Raw genomic sequence first — 21,743 nt, forward strand, 5'->3', positions numbered from 1 at the left:
AAGATGCAGACTTTTCAGCCAATTATGCAGAACACATCTACTGCCATGCTTAATGTTGCCAATTTCTTTGTGGAAGGGTTGAAAAAATAAATTAGTTGAGGCACAGATTTTGCGTCAGGATTGCGCCACTTTTTTGGCACAACCCTGACGCCAAAAATAATTTGTTAAATCACATAATGCCCTTAAATGTATTCATGATATACCTGATAAACAAACGTGTGTGAGGTCTAAATATCTGATGTCACTTCTTGTGATGTCACTTCCAGTGAGGTCACTTCCTCCGATGTAGCGCGTCGTGATATCATGCGCTGTATTGGCACACATCTTGACTTCACTTGCATACTGCCTAACCTGGTTATTCCCCACTTCTTTTTTTAGGACCTGTGCCCTGAGCAGAAGTAAGAGATGAAATTAAAACTATTCTAACTCTTCCGCAGGATTAAGTGCTTGCATGAAATTCTATTTGTAGGAAGGCCATGACATAATCACGTCTTCTCGCTAAAAGATCGAAGTGTTTCGTTAGTTTACTATTTATTAAATACTAACTAAACAAGGGACCTCTCTCAAAGCTTCGTTGCCTATCCTACTTGAGCATGCAGTAGCACCCGCCTCCTGCATATCCGGCTACCTTGCTCTCGGAGTAGCAGTTGGTCTAGCCAAGCAGCTTGGAGATGGAGAGAGCTGGATCCAGGTCTCGGCAGGCGCGTGGTCTGCAAGTTTCCGACGAGCACGAGCGCGTTGTCCCGGCGACTGGCGGCAGAGGCGGGGTGCGGCGTGATGACGCCATGTATATGAGCGTGAGCGGCGGGACGTCCGTTCCTTTTTTTGCCGCCATCCGAGGGGCGCCTCCTCTTGTCTCTCGCGCGCTGCCGCCCTGAGTCACTGCGCAGCTCGCCCGGCTTCAGCCGCCACCGTTCCCCGGTAAGCAGGGAGTGGGCGAGAGTGAGCAGCTGCCTGGTGGGCGTCAGGTAGTGCGCGCCGCCGTCTAACCCTGATCCATAACTGTTCGCGGACAACCGACATCCGGGGTGGTGGAATTCCGCGCCACTGGGCCTGACCGGGTGGGGAGGGTAAAAGTGCTGTTGCCTGGCCTTTAGGAGGTGGGCCCTGGTTGTCTGTGAATTTGATCAGGCAGAGGCTTTCATTACAGAGGCAGGGGAAAAGGTATCTTCACTGGGGGTTGCGTGCCTGCAAGCCCATGTGTGATGGCATCTTCACGCCTAGGAGGCCCGAGGCGGGGCGTCCTTAGCGTTACTTGGAGCAGTGACACTATTGACAGGTAGCATCTGGTTGCGCATCAGACGGAAATAGGGGTGCTAGTTGTCAGGTTGCAGTGGGGGCTGCTCTGCATGCATCATATTGCTCGTAATGTTACAGAAGGTCTAATTGCTATAAGACCGAGGGGGCGACGGATGGGTGAGTGATCAGTACAGTGGTGTCGGATGGGTCTTGTGTCACGGCAAACGGGTACTGACTATTTTACTTTACTGCTCTGGGCCTCTGTTGGTGGGTATCCTCTGCTACTTTTCTTTTCCTCCAGTGTCGCGCGTACCACGGGAGTGGCCGCTGCCAGAGAGGGTCCTTACTGCACGTGTTATACTCCTCTGCCGCAAGGGTCGGCAGTACCCATTTGTTTCCAGGTCGCGATGCAAAGTAAGCATAGGCCTTTCAAAGTTAAAATGCGCGGACTTCTCTGGCAGCTGGAGTCATTGCAACAGTTTTTGTGTGCTTACGGTATCAACTGGAGTTTTGCCCTCTATCGTGTAATTTTTAAATGAAAATGAATAAACGTTTATTTTATCGCTAGGGTACGAGGAAGCATAATTCTCACTTTCACCTTTCTGTTAGCAGTTGTATGTTGTGCATTTTGCTGGATGGTCGTGGTGCTAGGAGTAATGATAGTTAAGGTACCTTGAGAAGTATTTGATGGATCGTTTAGTTCAGTTTCGTCTCTAGATTAAAAAAGTATTATCGTTTGAACGTGGCGAAGGTTGACCCTGTGATATCTTGTGCCTACGCTGCGACAATGCAAGACCAACCGTTGTATCAATAAGTTATGGTCTTGCTTGTGTTGCCAAGTAGCCTTCAGGCTTGGGTACACAAACCTGCACTGGCTCTTTAATTCGCTGCCACGTGATCTCCACGTGCCTGCTGTAATGGTGCAACGCCACTGAAGGAATAGTGCTAGACACGAACTGTGTTTACCACCTCACTTCTGTTGGTCGTATGCTGAATGATGGTTTTTATGCGTGGCGTGTGCATGAATAAACTTGATCATACATTGATTAGTATCGAGATTTATACATACATGCATGGTTATCTTGAATTGCCCGATAAGTTCGACTTGTACTTGCGTGAAAGCGTCGTCTGTATAGCACCTCACCAGGTTGTTTAGAAATAACGACTTAGTGTAAAATGAAACTTTTGTTTGAACGTATTCGGCTCTCGATGGGTTCTTCTCTGCTGTTTATTTCTCCTAACGTTGCCACAATGGCTAGATCTTGGTTTGAAAAACGATTGTATTAAACAGAATACTGCAGTGAATTGCAAATATTTTTCAAACTCTCCTCTCATTCAGCGCAAGCTCGGACATAATGTTCTGGTCTGCAAATGTGTTGGGTGCCTAAGATATTTTTAGTGGAAGGCCCTATCTCCTAGAAAGTGTAGTTTTGGTGGTGGGGGCTTCCAGAGGCATCCACAAATAACGTGGTAGCTATCAACACAATTTAGGTATTTGAAGAGCATTACTTGTTATAAACAATGTTAGCTTTGTCCAGGGCGAGCCATGTGTTAGGTTCCGCTATATCACTTTAATTGTCGACCCGAGTCTTCAGGTCAAACTTGTTGTTCATTCAGGTAACTGGCAGAATTAGTGAAGTATGTAGCTGTGACTGATTACTTGTAAAGCTGCTCTACCAAGGTAATAGCAGTGTCTTCGCTATGAACCATCGGACGCAAAAGCAGGACAACTAAAATGCATCAACTTATCTTCCAGTCATTGACTTTGATAAGTTCAATCTTTCTACTCGAAGATCACATGGAGCTTAACTTCAGTTTGGTGCACCCTTCTTCATGTGTCAATTAAAATCAAATCTGCGCGTAAACTGTTTTAGAAACACAAGTGTGCTTTAAGCATTTGGGATGTTAATGTGTTTAATGTAGTGTAGATGCCTGTTCGATTCTCTCGTTCTTAAAACTTTCATAGTCTTGCTTACCCTAGTAAATGTATGACATGAAATGTGTTTTCAGTTTGAAAGCGCTAGCTTGTGGACTGCTGAACTCATTCAGTAATGGCATTGTCTAAAAATGCCCTGCAATATCACCGGGTGTTGCAGACGTGCGCATAGTATTTGTTATAACTTGAAGTGGGCTGGTTACTTGTAGTATTAGGTGATATTGGCCCAGTTCAGAAAATATGGATTAGTAAACTGGATAGAAGTGTCCAATTTCTAAAGATAGTAAGATGAAGCATAAGCGTAGTAGCTCTTTAATAGGCGCTCACGTACTGTTCGGTAGTGCTGCAATTCTTTTGCAACATAGACCTCTTAGACGTGATGTTTGGTATCTGAAGAAGGCTCGAACTAGTATGTTCTTGCAGCTTGTCTCATGGGCGAGAGGTGCAAGTCACATTGAGCAGGGCATGTTTGAATTCTTGGGCAGTAGTTTACGATTATCACCACAGTTGCTGAAACTGAAGGTTCCTTAGCAGTTATGTTTTGCAACAGTGTTCTCAAAAGGCAAACCTGAATGTCGATTACCATGTACTCATGACTAGCATTGTTGACATACAATCTGTAAAAATAAGACAATGTTGTCCCTGCATACCTCACTGCTTTCTGTTTGCTCTTCTAAAAATGTATGTGGAGTGGTTCTAGGGCAAGAGGACTTGTTAGGTTTATTTTCAATGAATCTCTTCCTGCATGCATCTCCAAGTCAGTTCATGACTTGCGGACTAAAAGCTAGCTCCACTTCACACACCTACTGACTTATTTCTTTTAAACTTTCTGAGAACCTGTTTTGGCCTGCCTAGAAATGCTTGGCTTTGCCAGTTTGCTGTGTGCAGACAGCCAGGTACTGCAGTCATAATGACATTTTGCTTGTGTTGATGGGAGACCTCCGGCTTGCATTGCTATAGGCAGTTCACTAGGCACAGTTTAATTCACCACATTTCTTTGACATCCCCATGCTTTTAAGAAAAGGGCTGTAATATCAATGTAGACTTGGTTCTCGTGTGCTTTTTATTTGCTAGCACCTTTAATGTGAAAGATTGATTTAGGCCTCAAGTCTGGCATTCAGTCCTGTGGAATCTAACTTCTGTTTTGACATCCAGAGAATCTGGTTTAGAGTAGTACATTTTCTCACTTCATCTTTCTCTGTTGCTGTTGGGTAAAATGTCCATGATTCCTCAAATTAAAGGGACTAAAGGAAGTCCAGAAGGAAACATTCATGTCAAAACTGAGTTAGACAGGCTTTCTGAAATGTTGAGATTTTTGGCATGGTTCGATTTTTAAGGAACAGGACAGATTTGAAGAGATTTAATGAACAAGTCCAGTGAAATTAGTTACCAGTGTAACACAATACTATTTTCATTACTTGAGTAACCTCCATGCACATAAAGAGTGGTTTCCTTGATCAGTAGCTAGAATTTAGACTGCAATTTAAAATGGTTCAAGAGTAACCTTTCCAGAAGGCATCAGTTACGAATCAGAACCCATCTAAAGCAATTAATGGCATCTTTGAGTTCAGACTGTTACACCATAAGACTCCCATGATCGTCTAAGACAGCTAAACTCTTAAGTTATCACTATTCCTTCTACTCTATCCTGTAGAACATATGTAGGCACACTGCAGTTTCTTGACCTTGAGTTATTGTTGGTTCTGCATACAAAAAACTACCTTCGAATTACGGAAAAGCTTCCATTCACACCATGCCAAATGTCCAGAAGAAATGCCAGCTTGTCAGAACACCAATTCAGGATACTTTCAAAAGTTGAAATTGGATGTCGTTTTGCAATTCCAATTGTTTTTTTAAAACTTGTTTGTAGATGTTATGCTCTGCAGGCCTCTTTTGTACATTCACCAAGTGGATAGACTGAACTAAGGTAATTCTGATGAGTTAAAATTGGTGTGTTTATTTGCTTCTTACCTTGGGAGAACAGACCCTCAAATCATTTTTGCTTCCTTAAAAGCAAGAGTGTGAATTCCTTCGCGCTACGCCTATAACCCTCCCCGAAAACCTAGATCTTAAACTAACTTATTACTTTGGATACTTATAATAGGGCAGTTTCCGGAACACAAAACAGATCTCAAGTTTTCACACCCTGTAGCTGGCAAAATACAGATGGTGGTCTCAGACTCTCACTTGATTATTCAGAAGAGAACTGGTCTAGCATACTGCAGCCACCTGATAAAAAAATCTGTGGGATGCCCAGCTGAGGGCTCGTTTTTGCTAAAGTCTCCATAGGTGACACTGGTCTACTCGATAATCAAAAAGAAAGAGGTCCCTCTTGTCACACTAATATCCTTTATTTCCTTCACTTATCACTCGCCTCATGATCAGCACTACTCTTTCATTCTATCACTCGTACAATAAAGCCTGTTGATTACAAAGGCAACTATACGTTTTATTTCAAATTACTAATTTTATTCACCATTAAAATCCAATAAAAGTAGTATCGGCAAATTCATAACATACAATTATAATCACACTGGAGGTTTTAGCAACCACTATTGTAAATTGATCAATTAACTAATATACTAGAACTACGTCTTCGAAGTTGTCCTTCATAACAATTTCATTGTGTTTCAGTTTAACATCGTTGCTTAATGCACGTAAAATAAACTCCTGCAGAATCAGTACTACTATAACTCCCTTAACCTACATATACATCAATTTCAATAAACAAGAAAAACAAAAGTAAAATTTGTTAGGGATATATATATCAGATTGTCAACGCAACGTTTCGGTGGATCAGTTGGTTTACTCCACCTTCAGGACAATGCTTTAAAAGCATTGCAGTTCTTTTAGATATCTGTTCCAGTGAGGCGTCAGATAGATCGCCCTCATTGTTAATCCTTCCTTTCCTTAAGTTTCGTATCCATATTGCACTCCACATGGGTATGATTTTCATCCTGTCAAAAGATTATGGTTATACTTCTGAGGTCAGTTATTTCTTTTATTAGACCTGTCTATTTAAGTTAAAATCTTCTGTGGGGTGCATTAATGTCTCCCTACCCACACCCATTGGTTAAATCCATTTGTTTTGCTCACCATGCCGCCCCAGTTTGGACCCCAGCCATTTGTAAATTGGTCTTGACCCTGCTCCCCATTAGCACAGTCCAGCTCAAATGACCAGGACCTGACTGATTGATTCTGGCCCCAGGATGCTCATTGTCTAATCAGCACATTTGTAAAGCGCACTATTCACCCGTGAAGGTCTAAAGGCGTGGGGGGGGGGGGGGAGAAGAGGAGGTGCTGTTACTGCTCGAACAGCCAGGTCTTGAGTAGCCTCCTGAAGGTCAGTAGGTCCTGGGTTCGCCGTAGGAGGATGTGGAGGGTGTTCCAGGTCTTGGTGACAAGGTAGGAGAACGATCTTCCGCCGGTGGCCGCTCTTCGGATGCGGGGGACAAGGTCGGCAGAGCAGGCGGTTCGAGGTGTAGGTGAGTGAGGTATGCCGGTCTGGTGTTGTGGAGTGCTTTGTGGGTGTGGAGCTTGAAGGTGATCCTCTTGTTGATGGGGAGCCAGTGCAGGTCTCCGGTGGGGTGAGATGTGGCTGTTGCGAGGGATATCGAGGATGAGGCGTGCAGAGGCGTTCTGTATGCATTGCAGTAGTTTAAGGAGTTTGGCCGAGGCTCCCGCATAGAGGTTGCGTGCGTGGTCGGTGGGTGTTGGTGCTGCTCCCAGTGTGGTTGGCCACCAGGAGTCCCAGGCTGACTGGGTAGAGCAGAGGATGAGTACCTCCATCTTGTCCAAGTTCTGCTTCAGTTGGCTCTTCATCCACTCTGCAACGGCCTTCATTCCTTCGTGGAGGTTGGCTTTGGCGGTGAGGGGGTCCTTGGTGAGGGAGAGAATCAGCTGGGTGTCGGCGTAGGAGATGTCGGTCGTGCAGTCAGGCGACGTGGGTGAGCGGTGCCATGTAGATGTTGGAACAGTGTCTGGCTGAGAGATGATTCTTGGGGTACACCGCAGAACTCTGAGGCTTTGGAATGGGGTGAGGCAGACACTGGTTTCTGCCAGAGAGGAAGTAGGTGGTCCATTCCAGAGCCTTGTCTCAGATCCCTGCGTTGTGGAGGCATGTGCGTAGGGTGCAGTGGCAGACCGTGTCCAAGGCGGCTGAGAGATCCAGGAGGATGAGGGCCGCAGCTTCACTGTTGTTCAGATGTCATCAGTGGCGGCGATGAGGGCAGTTTCGGTACTGTGGTTGCTGCGGAACCTGGACTGGGATTGTTCTAGGATGTTCTCGAGGTAGCGGGCCAGTTGTCTGACTATCTCCTCGATGTCCTTCTCCAGGAACGGGAGCAAGGAGATGGGACGGAAGTTCTTGAGGTCTCTTGGATTGGCCATGGGTTTCTTGAGTAAGGCATTTATCCGTGTGCTTCCAGCTCTCCGGGAAGGTCGCGAAGGAGATGTTGACTTTGCGGAGATGGGGTGCAATGGTGGTGCTAGCTTTGTTGAAGATGTGGTGCGGGCACAAGTCTGACGGAGAGCCTGAGTGGATGGTGGTCGTGTTTTTGATGGTGTCGTCGTCGTTCACGTTGGTCCAGGTGAGCATGGGGTCGATGTGGATGGTGGCCCGGGGAGTCCGAGGTGTCGTTGGCTGTCAAGGCGGTCAGGTTGTTGACGCTGTCGTGTATGTCTGCAATCTTGCGGTGGAAGAAGGTGGCAAGGGAGTCGCACAGGTCTTGTGATGGTGGATGTCGTTGGCGTTTGAGCTGGGGTTGGAGAGTATTTCACGATGTTGAAGAGCTCTTTGCTCTTGTGTGCGTTGTTGTCGAGGCGGTTCTTGAAGGAGACCCTTTTGCTGTTCTGATGAGGTGATGGTGTCTGCGGATGGTGTTCTTGTGGGCCTCAGGGCTGTCCGGTATCTGTTCGCAGTGCCATTTCTTCTCTAGTTTCCGGCAGGTTTGTTTGGAGGCCTGGAGGTCCGCGGTGAGCCAGCTGGCTTTTTTGTCAGTGTCTGTGGAGGGTTTCTTGATCAGAGCGAGAGTGTTGGTGCAGTCGTCGATCCTCGCCTGAGGTCGCAGGACTCCGGGTCGGCAGGTGGGCTCCAAGCTAGGGTGGTGTTAAGCTGGACATCGGTGACTTTGCTCCAGCTGCGACGGGGGATCTGAGTGCGGTGGTGGGTTTCCGGAAGGTGAAGTGGATGCAGCGATGGTCGGTCCATTGGAGTTCAGTGGTGTGATTGAGAGACGTGGGAGCTAGCGGAGAAGGGGTCGAGCGTGTGGCTGGCGGAGTGGGTGGGCGTTGTGACAAGCTGTCGGAGTCGTGTCGATCAGGGTGGTGGAGTTGGTGTCTTTGGTGTTCTCGAGTTGAGTTCAGGTCTGAGGATGATGTAGTCTGTGGAGGCCATGGCGTGCGTTCCGACTAAGTCTGCGATGGAGTCACTGAACTGAGTCCGTGGGGGTCTGTAGATGAGCGTTCATCTGAGGGTGGTGTTGGGGTCCGTGTGGATCTGGAAGTGCAGGTGTTCGGTGGTGCTGAGGGTGTCATTGGTGCTGGTCGAAACCCTGAGGGTGTTCTTGTGGACGATGGCAATTCCACCTCCTACTCCATTGGTGCAGCCCCTGCGGGTGATCTTGTAGCAGTCTGGGATGGCATGGCGATGTTGGTTGCAGAGGAGGCATTCATCCAGTCTCCGTCATGAAGGCGACGTCCGGGGTCGACTTGTCGATCAGGTCCCAGAGTTCAGCGGTGTTTGCGTGCAGTGTGAGTGTTGATTTGGATGCATCTGAGGTGGTTGCACCCTCTCAGCGGGTGGTTTGGTGGCTCAGAGGCTGGTGAAGCTGCAGTTCCGGCAGAAGGGCCCTTGGGTGCACTTCAGGGTGGCCAGGAAGCAGGTGTGTGATCGTCCGGTGTTGAGTGCGTTGAGGGTGCTGGCATCGTAGTGGCGTTGGTCGTCGTGGCGGGGACCAGGGGGTCTGGCACTGGGTGCAGTCCAGGCAGAGGTGCTTGCCTTAGGCGTGCCAGCGGCACGCAGCGGCTGCCATAAGGGGAGGTTGGAGGGGGAGCGAGATGAATTGGTGTTCAGGGGTCCGGGCTGCAGGGAATGCAGCGGCAGGAAGGGAGAGGGGTGACTGGCAGAAAATGTGGGCACAATACAGGCTAAAAATGGACCATAAACAATGCAACAATCCAGCAGAATGGGGCAAAGTGGGCAAAACGAAATTACACTGCCAACAAAGGTGCAGAAGGCACAGTGAAAAGGGGCACAGGGGGCAAAACGAGATTACACTGGCAACAGTACAGAAGAAAAAACAGAAGGCAGTCAATCATAAGGGGGCACACAGACTTGCAGTACCCCACTGGCCACCAGGAATGAGGCGCAGGTGGTAGGCTGCAGGTGGAGGAGAGCCTCAAACTCGTAGCAGCGAGGGTAGGGAGCAAGGTACACGGGCACAACAGGTGGTGCTGTGCAGTGTGGGGAGCGACCTGCCCGAGACGGGGTCAAGGGTCGCACTCATTAGCCTAGCAAGCTTGGGACCCATGCATGAGCATACCCTTCCCACTTAAATTGCCAGTAGCAACACTGATAAGAGATGTGGGTTAAATCCATTAAAACATTTTTTTTTTTTGCTCAAGTCTCTACCCTGCTCCCCATTGGAACAGTTACAATGACCAGTGGCACTGCCCCATCCCTCCTGATCTGTCGTTTTGTTATAGTGCCTATAAAGAGTGAACTTAGTCTATTTCTGGGGTGTAAACCCATTTTGGTCTGTCTGGAAAGTCCAAATCACTTTCTGTAGCTTATTAGCCAAGGCCTTGTCTAGAATTTTGCTGGCTGTATTTAATAGTGAGATTGGTCCAGGAGTCAATTAGTCAGATGTTTTCCCTGGTTTGGGTATTGGTATCGCCTTCAAAATTAAGTCTCTGGGGAGTTCACCTTTCTGCTGTGCTTCCATGTAAAGCTTATGTAACATGCCTTCAATTCTAGAGGACATTTTCTTCATGAATTCAACTTGGAGGCTGTTCTGTCCAGGGGCTTTCCTGTATTGTAGCTGAGAGCACGGTGTGTATCATGTGCTAGTTCAGGTCTGCTTCCAGCCCTAGAGCTTAGTTGCACCAGTTTTCTGCAAGGACAGTCATTGAGACCTGCAAAGCTCACCTCTTGGCGGGTACCCTCCCCAAATAGAACTCCTGTGTTTTGTCTGCCATTACTGCTACTATTGCTTCTCTTCCAATGGCCATCTTGTAGACCTAGAATCACCAATATGCATTCTGCTGTTGTCCCGAGATTGCTGAGCCATGCTAGTTTACCTGCCTTATCTCCCGCTTCACATATCATTCGTTGTTGGGCTAGATGAGCTTGTTTAACTTTGTGTAACAGGGAGCTGTATTCTTCTTCTTTTTGTGTACTATCTGTTTTGGGCAGGTTTGCTCGATCTCCCGGAGTTCCCTTTCTGCCTCTGAGCAGTCAAACCCTGTCATCTCCTACGGTTTCAGAAATTTCCTCCGCCACTGCTCCCCCAATCTTGTGGTGGATGAGTCCATGTTCTGCAAAGTATAATTCTGTAGCTGCTCTAATCAACTTCCCGGTGATTAATTAGGTGCCAGGCTTCCATGCCATTCACGTTTTTCCCCTTGGATTTTGTGATTCTGTGATAGTCCATGGGCAGTAGTCCAATATTCCCCTTGCCCTATATTCCTTGTCTTTAAATCTATGGAGCGTTGGCAAGGCTGTCAAATCTGAGTATGCATGTTATGTTCCTGAATCCTATTGGGTATTCTCATACACTACACTTGCAAGCTAACTTTCAACTGATATATAGAGGATGAAATTGGGTGCTTATTTTTAGGGTTTCCATGTGAAGGGAGGTTGCACATCTGCAGCATGGTGGTGTAGTTAAAAACCAATAGATAAATAACTGGTTTGCTATAATCTGTGGTAGTGCAATAAGACTGGCTAGAGCTATTCAATCTGATTATCTAATTAGTAATTAGTCAATTGGCTGAATAAAGTAGGGCTTTGGCTGCTAATCAGTCATTTTCCTGGTGAGGGTCTTCTGTATCTGGTTTCAGAAATTACTTCATTTGAAGACAGCAAGTTAAACATTTTTCCATACACTTATTACGCGGTGCGTAATGCCCAGTTATTTTGGAACCTGTTGCCCAAGCTGGTTGGAGGTCTTAAAGTAAATTTTTGTTTTGCTTCGGGAGCTTGTCACACCTTGAATAGTTCTAGAGCCTATTAATCTAATTGATATGGCTGGGATCACCTTGTTTTTGGGCTATCTTGAATGGTTCATATCAGGTGGTCCTTATTCACATGAGCATGCTACAGAGAAAAGTGGAGCGAAGGATTGTATTAAATCTTTGATATTGTAAACAATCGCTATTACTGTAGGTTACTACTTTCAGGTTTCTGGTTGTTGGGTACAGTAAGTTTCTTTTCAGTAGCCCTGATCTTCAGCCAAGATTTCCTGTGATTTACATTTTCAGATGTATACCGAAGGCTTAATTCCATACATTTTAAGGTGTAGTATTGGATCTGGCCTATTCATTATTGGCTTTAAACTACAGTTTACATTCATCTTTAGTGTATTCGGGTAAGCATGGCTGAGGAACTGTCCTTGTAAACCATGATTTGTTTGCGTATGACTGTTTTTTAGAGTCGGTTCTACAAAAACACTTGCCATTTACTTGGGGCATTACTTAATGTCTTACAGTAGAACATCTGGTGTGCCACATGCATTGTAGATGTGTATAGTGCTTTAACCAAAGGGATTCTGTGCTCCATGGATTTCTTAGGCTTTGAAAAGTACTAAAATGATTAAGGGTCTAAAATGGATTTGTTTATCATTTCTAGGTGTTAAGAACATAAACATGGCAGACCTAGACAAGTGAGTACACTTTTTCTAATTGTGCTTTGTGTTGAACAAGCTTAACACATTTTTGGGTTCATTAGGATGATTTGGGTCAAATTTGGGCATCTCCTTTCAAAAAGTTTAACATTGTATTGTAATTTAAGTGCGGAAATGCTTGGTTACATCCCAAGTAGTTACCAACCAGGGGTTTTGTACAACTTAAACTGTTCTACAGATGTTTGGCTATGAATAAGATTCAATTGCACGATTTCATAAATTTACGGATAGCTCTTGTTGTACCCTCATTGATGTGATCTGTTGTATCTGCACAATTGCAGCCTAGAACCCAGAGAATGTTGTGAATAAAACCAGCCTGTCGTAACTTCTGCTTAGTGATGGGCAGCATCTGTTTGATTAGACAATGGCTGGCTGTACTATTTTCAGTATGTCATTAAAACTTTCACTATGTTTTTTTAGATTGTATTAGGCTTCTAAAGTAGTGACTACTAGTCTTGAATGTTGCATAGTGGATGAGCTGCTTCAAATTACATGTGAGCGTCTAGATTTAGGAGACAGTAGTATGTGTATCATTGCAGCAAAGGGTTGTAGAGGTATCCCACTCTGGATTGGACCGGATGAGGTCCTAGTTTCTCCTGATCTCCTGGTCCCATTTAAAAAGGGTAACTACACCTTGTGAAATTTTATTGGGGAAAGTAGGGAGATATCAAATGTACTTGCGTGTACTGTAGCAGCGATTAATTTAGAATTCTACCAAGTGACACTTTGTTTGCACAAGATGGTAGGGTATGGAAGTGTTTCTTTTTGACTGCATTGACAATAAATAATTCCTCGATTGCATGACAACTGATGTGTACTCATTTTGGTACTGTTTAAATTAATGTATTAAGCACAGTAATTGTCTATCCACTAGCAAAGAGCAGGCTGAGCTTGACCAACAAGACATGGAAGACGTTGAGGAAGTAGAAGATGAAGAAACTGGTGAAGATGCAAACAGCAAAGGTATGCTAAAACAGTAAAGAGGGATTCTGGGCGTAAAAAAATCTTTGGCAGTTTGACACAAGCGCTGCTCTATATGGGCACGTAATACCTTAATGGAGGGAATATATGTAAACTGTGTGCATAAATACTCAAATTTAAGCCAACATTTATTTTCTTCCCTCAGCTCGTCAACTGACTGTACAGATGATGCAAAATCCCCAGATTCTTGCAGCCCTTCAAGAACGATTGGATGGTCTAGTAGGCACGTCAACAGGATACATAGAAAGGCAAGATATGTACTGTAGTGAATATCTGCAGGTGTATTTAGAACCGTTTCCTAGTAAACGAGGTACATGTCTAGTATTGCTTGGTTTTGATTTACAGCTAGATACAACCTACACTTTGGATTATAGAAGTTTTTTTATGTAGTTTAAAAACAAAAAAAAATAATGTAATGGGGTTGTGACGGGGTTTAAGTGGAGCAGCAACGATGAGCATGTGATTTCAATCATTAAATGCATTATTGGTTAAAGTGAACCTGGCGTTCATTTTGATTAAAACTGTCTGTGGTTGACCAAGGGTTATAGTGCCTGGTCATGCATCACTTAATCTGTCCTGTATAAGAAATGTGGTCTTTGGAAAGGTTATAGGAAAACCGCAGTTTAGATGCGGTCCTAATGTAACCTTAAACACATGATTTTCATATGGAAGATCGAGAAGGTATATTTCTACAATTATCAGATCAGCCTAAGCAGAGTATAGCTGTGCTTTCAAAGGTGCCCAAAGGGCACACTGCTTTCAAAGTAGCCCTTCAGCCATAAGTTGTCAAAGTGAAGGAAATATTTGGGCAAGCCACTTGCTGTGGCAGGAGTAGACATTCTAAGTGCTTATTGCTGAGATTTGTTAGTTAATTGTGTTCTTATTGCACTACAAGAGTTTTTCATATTCCTGCATGAATTGCCATTCGGACATTTAAAATCACTAGCTGTCAGAAATAAGCCACATCCTTCTTGGTTCAGAAACGTGGTCATGTTGGCTATACCCACAGCTGGCTGCTTAGTCATCCCATAATGTAATAAGTGACTGTAGATGTGATCATTGACCAAAAAATCCCTTTTGTCCTAGGCTTGACTTCTCTGGAGTAGAGGTGAAGTTCTTGACTTGCGCAGTAAGTTTCCTGAGGGTCGAGTGGTGGCTCTTTGACATGTTGCAGACTGAGCCTACTACACACGTGCATTATTGTGCACCAGCTGTCTTTAAAAACTGTCCACTTTAAACTTGAGGAAGGATTATTTGGCTAGCAGGATGTTAGCGGATTCCGACCAACTGCAGTTTGTTTTGACATTACTATACGTTGTATGTTCAGTATTTCTATAGCGCAAACCTAGGCAAAAGGCAGCAGAGTGCTCTGCGTGATTTTACACTCAATCATGTAAAGGAGATGAAGCTAGGTTAAGGACTGTTAATGCTATGTGATTTTCAATTTTTTAATGTAAAGTCTTCAACTCTTAACTAAATGGTAGCAGCTTTAGAGTCTGTTGTGCATGGAGATGTTCCTGATCTTGGTGCATAGATGGAAAAGGCCGGTCTAATTCGTTCTTTTTTTAATACTTGGCCTGATGGTGTCCTGGCTGTGGGTGAGCTGAACCACCAGAGTTGGTGAGCTTGCCTGCAAGATGAGCAGTGGTGGTCGTGATGACTTTGTAAATGATGCCGCTGATTTTGAAGATTGTTCGACTTTGCAAGGGGAGTCAAGAGTTCCATCCGGATGATGTGATCATGTCTTCTGGCCCTGGATGAGTCATGCTGAAACTTGTAGGATGCTCATGAGGAGTGCCAATGTGGCCTCTGGGCATAGCCTCCACCCGGTTGCAAGAGTATAAGGTCTTGGGAGAAAGCAGGTGCCAGGCTTTCTTGTTGGCAATGTCTCTTGAGGTTGGAGTCTAAGGTAAATCCAAGCGACCCAACATTTGGTGGTGATGGGGTTCAAAGCAGTCAAGGTTGTTGTAATTGAGGCAGGTATCTTTTATTCTTTGAAAATAACGGAATCCTGTCTTGGCTGGATTTAGCTTCAATTGGGTGTTGGATTCGTGAAGCAGGTTTTTGGTCTTATAAAATCTCAATGCGCAATGTGGTTTTGTTAAGCATGACATTAACTTGCTACGGTATGTTCCTAAGTATGATTTTTTTTTTTTTTAGTACTTAGTAGCACAATGTTGCTTAGCTCTGACCATTGTAGTGATTGTGCTGACCAGTGTGTAGTGCTATTACACCAGCATTTCTCTCAGAACTGAAGTGAGTCCCCCAAAAGACATGATCCATGGCAGGGGTGCTTTGAGTTTTGTCTTCAGTCGTAGCATGATTTTGCACTATCTAGTTAACAGTGATTTGCAAGATGTTTACTATGTAACTCATTTACTAATTTCAGCTTGCCTAAAGTAGTCAAAAGGCGTGTAAATGCCCTGAAGAATCTTCAAGTGAAATGTGCAAAGATCGAAGCTAAATTCTATGAAGAGGTTCACGAGTTGGAACGAAAGTATGCTGCTCTTTATCAACCCTTATTTGACAAGGTAATTTGGTTTCTGGCATTTTTGACCATTCACTTGCATTTTCATTTGCTTCCGGTATTTTTAACTAACGTAAGCCACTCTGACTTAAACATGAAGTGTTTTGCTTACCTATAGTTCATTGTTACTACCAATAGTCTAGACCTTTACAAGGAGCTGAATTGCCAAGAATAAACTTCCCGTACTAAGAATAAATATCCTGGTCTACAGGCCAAGTCTAGCATATTACAACTTTACTGTTGGTTTTAGTAGCATCAGTGCTGGTGGCCATAGTACCTTTGATAGCTTTGCCTTAACTGAGCGAATTGTAACCTCTACTTCTAGCTCATTTTAAGCAAAGCGACTGTTTGTTCCTGTTCAATTCTATTTGTGTGGTGCTTTAAGGGGTGCATTGTAATTTTAATAAAGCAAGTTGTAAATGTTATCTTTGCCTTTTTCTCACGGCTCACTTGTATCCTGTGCATTGCGCCACAAAATAGCATAAAGATGTAAATACACTTAATCTGGTCTAGAGAAGTAATTTCTCCAGGACTTAACTTTGGCCATTCTTTAAGAAATTTGTTTTATTAAAATGAACTAGCTCAAGGTGTAGAAATAAACATCCTTGCAGTTGGTTAATTCACTAAAATGCATGATTGTGCTGTTCAGTTTAAAGTGGATCACTGCAAGGTATGCTGGTATTTTAAATTGCCTCGGTACATAGCTTGTTCACTGTTTTGATATCCTAATTCTGTGATTGCGTACTATTACATAGTCATTACGTATGGGTTATTTTACTCTTTAAACTATTAAATCTTTCAGCGTAGTGAAATAATCAATGCAGTTTACGAGCCCACAGAGGAAGAATGTGAATGGAAAGCAGATGAAGAGGAAGAACTTTCAGTGAGTACTTGTAGTAAGAACGTAGTTATTTCCATATATTTTCAACCAAGTGCATATATCCATTCTGTCAACAAGCCGGTAGTTCACTGATCTCGTTACTAACAAGCAGTTAACTTGGTGCAGGAGTTACAGTAATCTGATAGTGATTTGTTACTCAGCAGGGATGTTTTACTGAGTTCACCTAAAACGAAAGTCCTGATTTAGTTTACTCCACCCAATTGTCCTCTAATTCACCATGTTCTCTTCCCATGCTGACCTTAGGGGACCCAATAGGTCAGGGGCTTAATTTCCTATAGATCAGAGGCACTCTGTGAATTCATGGCAATATCCGGTCCTCTGGAGGTGAGCGCTGTGCTATCTGCTCGCCCTGAAACGGGTGGCGGTGTAGGGCATGCCCTCGCTGCAAATACCGACAGCACGCACTCTCCTCCAGATTGTACTCCATTCCCCCCGCCCATTTCAAGTCCTCCAATTTTATTTTGCCTTGGATCCTCCAGGCTTCTCCCAGATGTTGTGTGTTCCCAATTCGAAATGCCTCCAATCCTACCAACTCAGACAGCTGATTGATGCACCAGAGCGGTGTTAAACCAGTAGTTTTCCCTTCCAGCCCAGAAACCAGGTGGCATCCTTCCATATGTGAACTACTGTGTGTAACGTGCACCGATTTCCTGTTCCATAACAGTCTTAGCACCCACTCATGGATGCCCTGTCCACTTTATACCCTGGTCTTGATGTAGAGCGAATTCCTATTTGTTAATAACCAGGAGTTGGGAGGCCCAGTAATACTTGAAAATATCGTGGATGCTAGCCCCATCATATACCCCTGTTGCAAATTAGCCAGAGCTATTCTGGGGGCTCCCCCACAACATTCTGCAAACTTCTTGGTCTATACCTTTGAACACTGCTTGTGGAATCTTGTGGGGTGTGTTCTGTATAATGTAGAGTAGTCTATATAGACTCTTATACAGAGCTGCTCTACCCATAAGCGCCAACTGTGGGGTTCCCCTTCACAGTTCCGGAGTCTGTCCAATTGTGGCTCTATTTCTGCAGCAGTACTCTTGTGAGTCCAGCGTGATATAGACCCTTCACGTCTAACTGGCTCCTTCTGAGTCGCCCCTGACTGATTGTATTTCACTGACTTCTACCAGTCGATCTTCTAACCGGAGTTAACCCTCCAAAAATGCAAAACACCTGTATAATCCAAACAATTGAGTTTTGGAGACATGCAATGTACAAAAGGACATCTGCGTAAAGCAAGATGCTCTCCACCGATCGCCCCCTATGCCCCTAATTAAAGGGTCCCTTCGGATCCAAGTTGCCAGTGGCTCAAATGCCAGTGAAAATGTCATGGGGGGGGGGGGGGGAGGGGAAGAAGCAGACAGTTATGCAGAGTACCCGTGTTTGTATATATTCAGTAAAGCATGCACGCAACTATGCAGACTTTGCCTTAATATAGTCTGAACTAGATGAGAAAATCAATATAATTGAACAATGCAATTAATGTCTCCTGATCAAGTACAGTCCTTGTTGTGCTAAGAAACCTGCACACGTTTAAGAATCCCTCAACTACATATATATTTAAGAGCATATCTGATTAATGATTAAATTGGACAAAATAAGATTAAACAGTGTACAACTTGCACATACACAATTAGTGAAAATAGTAAAAGATTTGAATGTGCATTTACATGTCTTACATATCGGTTAGGCATCATAAGGTTGGGGGAAGACTGTCCAAATAGTCGCACACTGTCAGAAAAAGCAGATATTTAGAATTGTTAAAGATTTTTTTAGTGTTGGATCAATTTGTCATCTTTACTTCAAGGGATTGTCCACGGACACCCCAACTTGATTCCCAGTACATCTGTGCAGAGGTGCTTCTCTGCATCCTCGCCAGTTGATCCTGCGCAGTGTACGTTTTTAGGGAGGCTGTGAAATGTAGTCCCGCCTTCCACTCTTGCGCTGTGATGTCACCATGAGGGTTGTTAAATTCAATGTAACCTGCATCAGCAATGCTAACCTCTATGGCAGATTTGAAGGGGCAGAGTTAAAAGTGCAACTGCTTTACCCCCACCTATCTGCCTCCCTTGGTTGAATTGTAAAAATCAACTTGTAAAATGTAAACTTCTATGCAGCATTCTCAAATGCTATATTAATGCTGTACTTCAAAATCTACAAAAGTGGGAAGGGGCAGTTTCTGCAGCTAGTCTTTTGTCAAGCGAATCAAGTGGTCCCTGTAAATTCTCATGCTTTAGTAGTTGGTCTCAATGCAATATTCTCAATTGGATATTTAAATTATCTAACCTAGTGTTACTCAGTTCCATTGTTCAGCGAGGCTAATATATTCATTTCATCAAGGAGGAAATGAAGGAGAAAGCAAAAATTGAAGAGGAAAAAAAAGACGAAGAGAAAGAGGATCCCAAGGGTATTCCAGAATTTTGGCTGACCGTGTTCAAAAACGTTGACCTGTTAAGTGACATGATTCAGGTATGTAGTGCCATTACACAAATTATTTTTCAACATGAGTAAAATAAATATTTGCAATGGACTATTGTGTGTAATGCTATATTAGGCAATGAGCATTGATTGTAAAATACTTTTATTCCCCCGACCCACGGAAACATTCAGGCCATTTCAGAGTTTAATGTTAATCTGATTTTTCTTGTTAATGCTTCTGACTAGTAGAGGGGACCCTTATTGTCACACTGTTAATCCCTGATGTAGTTTAATGGTACCTGGTGAAAAGGATTTAGAGTTACCTGTTAGCAGAGGCATTTGGACTATTGCAATGTTAATTTCACTTTCAGAACCATCCTCTCTGAACTTGGATTTTAGTGATCTAAGTGGATATTGGTGAATTTAGAACACTTCTGTTTAAACCCGGGAAGTGTAGTGGAACCAAGATAATCTAAGCTTCTGAAAATAAACAAGTGCACCCACTTTACAGATTAATGCTTTCCTGTCTAATATACTTGCAACCATGTGACTTTCAACCAACTGTAGAAGGTTGAATTTTGAATCTTCCCATTGGTGTGTAGTGCCAATTGTAGGCAAGCAGTACATGTTAAACAGCCATGTTAGTCTAACAATGTTTATGATTGTGGGCACTTTGAAGTCTTAAATTGCGAACCACATGACTGATCGTGTCTTGAAGAATAAAGCTGCGAAAGTGCTCCTGTAGTCAGTTTTTTGCTGCCGTTAGTTGCACAATTCACTACAGCCTTTCCTTGTGTATGGTCCGAGTTCCTGCATATTTTTTTTTTTAAAACTAGTTAATGTTTTGTGGGATGCCCAGTTCAAAGTTTAATAACAGCTCCTTAAGTGTACAGACTAAAGCTAGGGCGGCCTCTCCTTTGTATAGTGAGTTTTATTTAAATAAACTACTTTCTCTTGTGTCAATAGTCCACTGTACTTGGTGTTAAAGGCTTCTCCTGTTTCAAACGTTTGTTTTACAGTAATTTTCTACTTATTTTTAAAGGAACACGATGAACCCATTTTGAAACATTTAAAAGATATCAAAGTTAAATTCTCAGACGCTGGTCAACCCATGGTAAGTTTGTTCAAGCTTTCAAACGTCATTTTGTAGAACATGTTTTTAGATCAACTTCCTCCTCACTAGTGCTGCTTCAACTGTCTTGCTGCTGTACTAATTCATAAATGAACACACTAAGACTATTCCTACTACTGCCTGTGGGGGACAACTGTCTATTCCTGACTGGTAAAGCACAGCCAATCCTAGATGTATGGTTGGACCAGAGACCCATTTCCTGGCAACTGTTCAATTTTCAACTGGGAGCGTATCTTGTCTAAACCCTTTATCAACTGGCAGCTTCAGTCTCCAGGGGCTGCCACTTTGGAAGCGTATTTTGGCTTTTGTTCTGTAGTTTGTGATTGCAGGCTAGTGCTGCACACGAAGCATCGGATTTAAGGTGTATGGGTATATTTTTGTACTGGCATCCTGGTGATGGTATGGACTTCACTACTTGGGTTGTGCCCTCTACATTAGGCTTTAGATAATGAAATAAGTGCAAAGAATCACCAGTTGTCACAATTATTTACTGTGGTCACTAATATAGAAATGCTTAACTAAATAAAAATGTCATGGTCTAATCTTGTTTTGAGTACCTTGCAATAAAGACCTTGCATTGCTGCACCTCTGAAAACATTTAGACTTAACGGTGTACTTTATTCTGATCACTTTTTGACCCTTTGAGGAATTTCTCAGTTCAAGTGATCAAAGAGTCCCTGGACTAGGCAAAATGCTACTTGAAATTAATGGAGTTAGCGTGAAGCGTTACAAGTAACTGCAATCTATTTTGACCACAAATATTTAGTGATGGCTAGATGGTAGTCCACATTGGCCTTTTAGCTTTCTTGTGTACTTTCCTTGTCACCCCTTTTCTTCATTGGGTTGTGGTGAAGTTATATTTTAATGCCCAGATTTTTCTCTGGGCTTTTATTACTAGTAAGCCTTTGTGCAGTTCTTTCTCCTGACCCTCACTATGCTTCGGATTGGGAGTGGGTGCAGGGGGGTGGGGGGTTATTTAAACTGTAAATTGGGTTTCTTAACCATCAGTTAAACCATGTCATTTGGTTTCATGAAGCCCCACTTTAACCAGTTTTATCCTGATCTGTTATAATATTTTACCACCAATAACCGCAACAGCAATAATAGGGTGAAGGAATTGCCCTCCTTTTATTTGCTCTGAAAATGCTGAATTAACAATGCAGACGTGCTTTTTTGTGCAAAGGTTCTGTTCACGTGAATTCTGACCCAATTACGTCAGTAATTGGCTGTTTAGGATTACATTTGTCTGCAAGAATGTGTGGAACGTATGCCATGGGACTAACTAAACACCCTTTTTTGCAGAGCTTCACACTAGAGTTTTACTTTGAATCAAATGAGTTCTTCACAAATGAAATCTTGACAAAATCCTACAAAATGAGGTCTGAGCCAGATGATTCTGATCCCTTTTCCTTTGATGGGCCAGAAATTATGGGCTGTACAGGGTGAGCATATACTTTTTTTTTATCCGACTTGCTACCTTTCAGACTAAAGTGAATGATTTAAAACGGATACAATGCTGCTTTTGTATCTTTTATAAACGTTGCAGTCGGGTGAAGTGGGATTGGCTTGGTGGCTTCTCAGCTATTTTTTCTGTTTGCCAATACATGTTTTTACTAAAATAGATTTATTAGGGGCTGTCTTCCAGCCCTCTTCGCCCATAGCTGTCGCTCCTTTTTCTTGCACCCACTCCAGCATGCAACATGGGG

General features: G+C 43.6%; 1 protein-coding gene across 4 annotated transcripts in view; it reads left to right on the forward strand.

Annotated features, from left to right (window-relative positions):
• Positions 1 to 755: 755 nt before the first annotated feature.
• The window catches only part of NAP1L1 (nucleosome assembly protein 1 like 1), a 62,235-nt gene continuing 41,247 nt past the window's right edge, over positions 756 to 21,743 (forward strand). For 2 of the 4 annotated variants that reach the window (XM_085653870.1, XM_085653868.1), the window contains exons 1-9: positions 759 to 921; positions 12,024 to 12,057; positions 12,953 to 13,041; positions 13,205 to 13,307; positions 15,449 to 15,590; positions 16,389 to 16,469; positions 18,831 to 18,956; positions 19,948 to 20,019; positions 21,340 to 21,479. In XM_085653870.1, coding sequence (XP_085509996.1) covers positions 12,041 to 12,057; positions 12,953 to 13,041; positions 13,205 to 13,307; positions 15,449 to 15,590; positions 16,389 to 16,469; positions 18,831 to 18,956; positions 19,948 to 20,019; positions 21,340 to 21,479 — 770 coding nt within the window. In that variant the 5' untranslated portion in view covers positions 759 to 921; positions 12,024 to 12,040. Of the gene's footprint in view, positions 922 to 12,023; positions 12,058 to 12,952; positions 13,042 to 13,204; positions 13,308 to 15,448; positions 15,591 to 16,388; positions 16,470 to 18,827; positions 18,957 to 19,947; positions 20,020 to 21,339; positions 21,480 to 21,743 lie in introns of all 4 variants that reach the window. The other 2 variants (XM_085653867.1, XM_085653869.1) reach the window with 2 other exon arrangements.

This window comes from Triturus cristatus, chromosome 4_1, assembly GCF_964204655.1.
Source record: "Triturus cristatus chromosome 4_1, aTriCri1.1, whole genome shotgun sequence".
NCBI lineage: Eukaryota > Metazoa > Chordata > Amphibia > Caudata > Salamandridae > Triturus > Triturus cristatus.